Below are 6,365 nucleotides of genomic sequence, written 5' to 3'. Positions count from 1 at the left end.
TTTCTCTTCTTTTCTTTTCTATACTTCTTTCTTTCCTTTTTCCTTTCATTCCTTCTTCCCTTTTTTCCCTTCTTTCCTTCTTTCTATCTATCTATCTTGCTATCTTTCTTCTTAATTTCTTTATTTCCTTCTTTTCTCCTTTCTTTTATATACTTCTTTCTTTCTTTCCTTTTCCCCTTCATTCCTTCATTCCTTCTTCCCTGCTGTCCTTTCTTTCTTTCTTTCTTTCTTTCTTTCTTTCTTTCTTTCTTTTTTCTCCTTTCTTTTATATACTTCTTTCTTTCCCTTTTACTTTTATTCCTTCTTCCCTGATGTCCTTTCTTTCGTTCTTTCTTTCTTTCTTTCTTATTCTTTCCATGTTTCTTCATCCTTTGTCTTCTTTATTTTCTATACTTATTTCTTTCCTTTTCCCCTTCCTTCCTTCTTTCCTTTATTTATTCTTTCTCTCTCTGTTCTTTTCATGTTTCTTCATCCATTATGTCTCTTTTACCTATCCCGTCCTTTCCTTCTGTCATTCTTTTACCATTTATTCTCCTCTTTTTCTTTCTTCTGGTCTCCCTCTCTTTTCTCTTTTCTTAGACCTTTCTGGAGTCCCTGAGCTCCCTTGTCTCGTAGGTTCCTCTGGATCTCTGCTGCTGTGGACGTGCCAGACTCCAGCTGCTACAACTACTACTATCCGTCTCCCCACTATCATCTCTCTCTCTCTCTCTTCACCTCCCTCTATCCCTCTCTCAAACTCGTAGAGGTCAACATACTGACAAACCACGCCATGCTACAAGACGACATCTGTTTTCTGTGCTTGTTTACATCCAGGTAGTAGAGCTTTAGAGCATTATGTCCGGATATAACCAGAGATTCAGCCCAGGTAAGTGGTTGGTGGCTCTAAAAGTAGTATGGAAGGTCAAGTCAGGGTCTGGGAGGCAGACACCCTCTCTATTTTTAAGAGTAGGCTTCAAACTTTCCTTTTTGATAATGCTTATAGTTAGAGCTGGATCAGGCTTGGACCAGCTCTTAGTTATGCTGCTATAGGCTTAGACTGACACACTGGGATCCTGTCTTTCCCTCTCTCTCCTCTCTCTGCCTGTCTCTTACTTTAACTCTTCCTGTCCAATTAAAGTTACTAACCATAGACCTTTCTGGAGTCCCTGAGCTCCCTTGTCTCGTAGGTTCCTCTGGATCTCTGCTGCTGTGGACGTGCCAGACTCCAGCTGCTACAACTACTACTATCTATCTCCCCACTATCATCTCTCTCTCTCTTCATCTCCCTCTATCCCTCTCTCCAACACAGTCTCAGCAGATGTGTGTCTAACATGAGTCTGGTCCTGCTGGAGGTTTCTGCCTGTTAAAGGAAGTTTGTCCTTGCCACTTTAACTTGCTAAATGCTGCAAAGTGCTCTGCTCATGGTGGATTAAGATGAGATCAGACTGAGTCCTGTCTGTAAGATGGGACTGGATCTTATCCGGTCTTGATGTTGGGTCTTTGTTGATAATAGAACATAGAGTACGGTCTAGACCTGCTCTGTTTGGAAAGGGTCTGAGGAGAACAGCCTCGAGTAACCCTGGAGCCTGGAGTGACCTCACGTCTTCGGATCGTTTTATCCTCTCAGACATTTATGTGAAATAATAAATTCTTGATTTCCAGCCAAACAGGTCTTCAAGAGATTACAGTGACCTTTGACCTATGGACAAAACTCTAATCAGTTAATCCTTGGGCCCGAAGCCTTGTTCCAGAGATAACACGTCTACAAGAAGAGAGAAACGTAACATCAATTCAAGCTTCAGACGCATCACGACTGTCAAACTTTAAAAACCTCATCTTGGACTCAATATAGAAACTAATGGAGAGAGTCCAACCATTAACGCCGAGGTCGTCTCCTCTCCAAACAAAAACAAACACTTTCAGCACCTCAGTGCCAAAAAAATATGTTCTTATTTATGACATCCTCTTCAGAGAGAACCAAAACCCTCCGAGTAAGTAAACGCACCTCTCACAAAGAGCTTGCTTTTAGCCCCGAGGTTAAAAGCAAACACTGTCATCACGCCATTGAAAACAAGATTTATAAAGTAAATACGAAAATCACCGCCCTGCCAAGCTCTCTTCACTTTATGTTAGCTTTAATATGTTAGCTTTAAGGGCTTCAAATCCAAAGGGTGGATGTTTGACAGCGAGAGAGGGAAATATGTTGAAAATATCCAGAGAAGAATCTGTACGGCTTGCTCTGGTGATAAACATAATTACTCCACACATACAATACATCAGCACTCTCTTTCAGTCTAATCCACCTCTCCTCTGGTCGTCCGCCTTTCCTTCACTCTGTCACATTCACCCTCAGTCATCTGGAGCCAATCAGGGATCAGTAATGAGCCATGCTGAGTGCCTGATTGGTTGTGTTTCCACAGAAGAGCTCAATCAAGCTTTCCGCGGACATCAAACGCTGAAAATTGAAAATAACCACAGATACATGGCAGTGATGCTCCGACTGTGTCGTGAATGTTTTTAATCAGAGTGAAGATGAAGTGGAAAGAGTAGTGATAAGATACGTGAATTAAAAACACGTTGGAGACATGAGCCTCAAACTCATGTTCTGGCTTCAGGACCATGCAGGAGACGCTGATGAGTGCAGATCAGCTCTGCATGGAACCAAACTTCAACATCAGCCTGAATGAGTCTCAAGTTCTACCTGTGAGGAGGGATTATGGTAGTAATTCTAGAAATGTATTTGATGTATTTATCTATTTTAATTTTACTTGAGTTTCTTATTTCCTTTGTTTGTTTCTAACTAGCTGCATGGTGGTGCAGTGGGTAGCGCTGTTGCCTCACAGCTAGAAGGTTCCTGGTTCAAATCCCCGGCCGGGCGGGTGCCTTTCTGTGTGGAGTTTGCATGTTCTCCCTGCGCATGTGTGGGTTCTCTCCGGGTTCTCCGGCTTCCTCCCACAATCCAAAAACATGCTCAGGTTGATTGGTCACTCTAATTTGCCCGTAGGTGTGAGTGTGTGCATGAATGGTTGTCTGTCTCTCTGTGTTAGCCCTGTGATAGGTTGGCGACCTGTCCAGGGTGTACCCTGCCTTCCGCCCGAAGCCAGCTGGGATAGGCTCCAGCCCCCCCGTGACCCCTAACGGGATAAGCGGTCAAGATAATGGATGGATGGATGTTTCTAACTACTAACCTGCACTGTCAGAAAACCATCCAGTGCTCTGTCTCTGCTTTCAAATCCACAATCAAAATATTCAAACTGAGGAATTAGTGTATTTATCTCTGGGCTTAAAAATTCCCTTTTTTAACGTTGAACCATATCCTTTATCTCTCTTCAAATGTGTGAATACTTGTGGATGAATATGTAAAATAACGCTGTCCAGTTTTCCAGTTTCCTGTTCTTACACCTACCTGCAGCTTCAGTTACAGTTCAGGCACTTTGTTCTCATAGTTTCTGTGTGACTCAGCCGCCTCTGATCCTGCAGGGTGGAGCTCATTCTTCACAGCTGAGCCAGACATGTTTGACTGTGGAGATATTTAGCATGACTGTCTGCTAGAAACAAGCTGGACCAGGAATTTACAGCAGCTAACAGCCAGGTGGGGGACTTTCTGACTGTGTCACACACAGTCATGCTGACAGAGGAGATAAAGTGACTGCAGTAATTCAACACATGAGACCAGGAGGTAGCAGCTGATCAGATAGCAGGGCGGATACAGCCTGATAAAAACCCCAAATCATACCCTCATAGATCAGATATACCTCCTTAAATAAGAGTTAGAACAACAACGAAGGATCCTTAAATAAGAGTTAGAACAACAAGGAAGGATCCTTAGATAAGAGTTAGAACTGCAAGGAAGGATCCTTAAAGAAGTGTTAGAACTACAAGGAAGGATCCTTAAATAAGTGTCAGAACTACAAGGAAGGATCCTTAAATAAGAGGTAGAACTACAAGGAAGGATCCTTAAATAAGAGGTAGAACTGCAAGGAAGGATCCTTAAAGAAGTGTTAGAACTACAAGGAAGGATCCTTAAATAAGTGTCAGAACTACAAGGAAGGATCCTTAAATAAGAGGTAGAACTGCAAGGAAGGATCCTTAAAGAAGTGTTAGAACTACAAGGAAGGATCCTTAAATAAGTGTCAGAACTACAAGGAAGGATCCTTAAATAAGAATTTGAACTGCAAGGAAGGATCCTTAAATAAGAGTTAGAGCTACAAGGAAGGAACTACAAGGAAGGATCCTTAAATAAATGTAAGAACTACAAGGAAGGATCCTTAAATAAGAGTTAGAACTACAAGGAAGGATCCTTAAATAAGAGTTAGAACTACAAGGAAGGAACTACAAGGAAGGATCCTTAAATAAGTGTCAGAACTACAAGGAAGGATCCTTAAATAAATGTAAGAACTACAAGGAAGGTTCCTTAAATAAGTGTCAGAACTACAAGGAAGGATCCTTAAATAAGATTTAGAACTACAAGGAAGGATCCTTAAATAAGAGTTTGAAATGCAAGGAAGGATCCTTAAATAAGAGTTTGAACTGCAAGGAAGGATCCTTAAATAAGTGTTAGAACTACAAGGAAGGATCCTTAAATAAGAGTTAGAACTACAAGGAAGGAACTACAAGGAAGGATCCTTAATTAAGTTTTAGAACTACAAGGAAGGATCCTTAAATAAATGTAAGAACTACAAGGAAGGTTCCTTAAATAAGTGTCAGAACTACAAGGAAGGATCCTTAAATAAGATTTAGAACTACAAGGAAGGAACTACAAGGAAGGATCCTTAAATAATAGTTAGAGCTACAAGGAAGGAACTACAAGGAAGGATCCTTAAATAAATGTAAGAACTACAAGGAAGGATCCTTAAATAAGAGTTAGAACTACAAGGAAGGATCCTTAAATAAGAGTTAGAACTACAAGAAAGGAACTACAAGGAAGGATCCTTAAATAAATGTAAGAACTACAAGGAAGGATCCTTAAATAAGAGTTAGAACTACAAGGAAGGATCCTTAAATAAGAGTTAGAACTACAAGGAAGGAACTACAAGGAAGGATCCTTAAATAAGTGTCAGAACTACAAGGAAGGATCCTTAAATAAATGTAAGAACTACAAGGAAGGTTCCTTAAATAAGTGTCAGAACTACAAGGAAGGATCCTTAAATAAGATTTAGAACTACAAGGAAGGATCCTTAAATAAGAGTTAGAACTACAAGGAAGGAACTACAAGGAAGGATCCTTAAATAAATGTAAGAACTACAAGGAAGGATCCTTAAATAAGAGTTAGAACAACAAGGAAGGATTCTTAAATAAGTGTTAGAACTACGAGGAAGGAGGCACAGCTGGTATGACGTCAGAGAAACGTCAGAAAATGAAGTTTCAACTGTCAGAGCTAGCTTAAATGCTAACAGACTTCTAACCTAGCTGACGTTGTGGTCCACATTGACTTAAACCCGTGTCTTAGTGGAAACATACCGACTTTAAACAGACCCTTTCTGTAAACAGTGTTCCTCCCGTGTGAGACTTTACACCAGAGTTCCACGCTTAGCTAACACACAGGTAAACAAAGCTGGCATGCTAACGCTGTTAGCTACAGTTAGCACACAAACTTACAGTAGTAAGCGACGACCGGGTCCCGGGATTCGTGCTCCTGCGCGGTCCGCATGTGGTGCTGGATGGCCTTCAGCTGAGGCGGTAAAGCCATGTCTGCTGTTAGAATCCTCCAGGAGTCAGAAAGGCATCAATGACTGAGAAGAAAAGAGGCTCCTTGTTGTTGATAGCAAGTATCTCCCCTCACTTTCACTTCCGCGTCTGTAGCCAATAGGAGCGGCAGCCTACGCGGGACAGATGACGTCACCGAGTGTCCTTCTTGGAGTTATGACAGGTGCGTTTCTTTATGCAGAATACATCAATAAACACGTGCTGGAGAGGTTTAAACTGAATGTATTATGTTTCTGTGACTTCTATGTGAAAGAAAACTCCTGTTTTACTTTATATTAGAAGAGGTTGGGAAATAATCCATATGGGATAAGAACATAATTCGGAGTTAGGAAGGCAGGATTTCATTACAAACTCACGCACACTGTATAAATACAGAAGAGGATTAGGGCCACTGAAAAAAAATGAAAAAAATGAAGGTCAACATTTCTTTTAATTTTTATTATTCTGGGATTAAAGTCAGAATTCTGAGATTAAATTTAGAATTCTGACTTTAATCTCAAAATTCTGACTTTTTTCTCATAATGTTAATATTATTATTACGTTATTAAAAATGTTAAATTGTGGTGGCTACATTTATTGATTTTAATATTATTATTACGTTATTGAAAATGTTAAGTTATGGTGGCATCCATTTATTGATGTTAATATTATTATTACGTTATTAAAAATGTTAAGTTATG

The 6,365-nt window shown here is 40.3% G+C and overlaps 1 protein-coding gene across 1 annotated transcript in view; it reads right to left on the bottom strand.

The window, feature by feature from the left end:
• The window catches only part of vta1 (vesicle (multivesicular body) trafficking 1), a 56,048-nt gene extending 50,245 nt beyond the window's left edge, over positions 1–5,803 (bottom strand). Inside the window, exon 1 of the mRNA XM_034678786.1 lies at positions 5,578–5,803. Coding sequence (XP_034534677.1) covers positions 5,578–5,668 — 91 coding nt within the window. The 5' untranslated portion in view covers positions 5,669–5,803. The remainder of the gene's footprint in view (positions 1–5,577) is intronic.
• Between the last annotated feature and the right edge of the window lie 562 nt (positions 5,804–6,365).

Source organism: Notolabrus celidotus, unplaced genomic scaffold, assembly GCF_009762535.1.
Source record: "Notolabrus celidotus isolate fNotCel1 unplaced genomic scaffold, fNotCel1.pri scaffold_231_arrow_ctg1, whole genome shotgun sequence".
Classification (NCBI taxonomy): Eukaryota; Metazoa; Chordata; class Actinopteri; order Labriformes; family Labridae; genus Notolabrus; species Notolabrus celidotus.
Note: the sequence above shows the minus strand (reverse complement) of the source record. Positions and strands in the feature narration are given on the sequence as shown.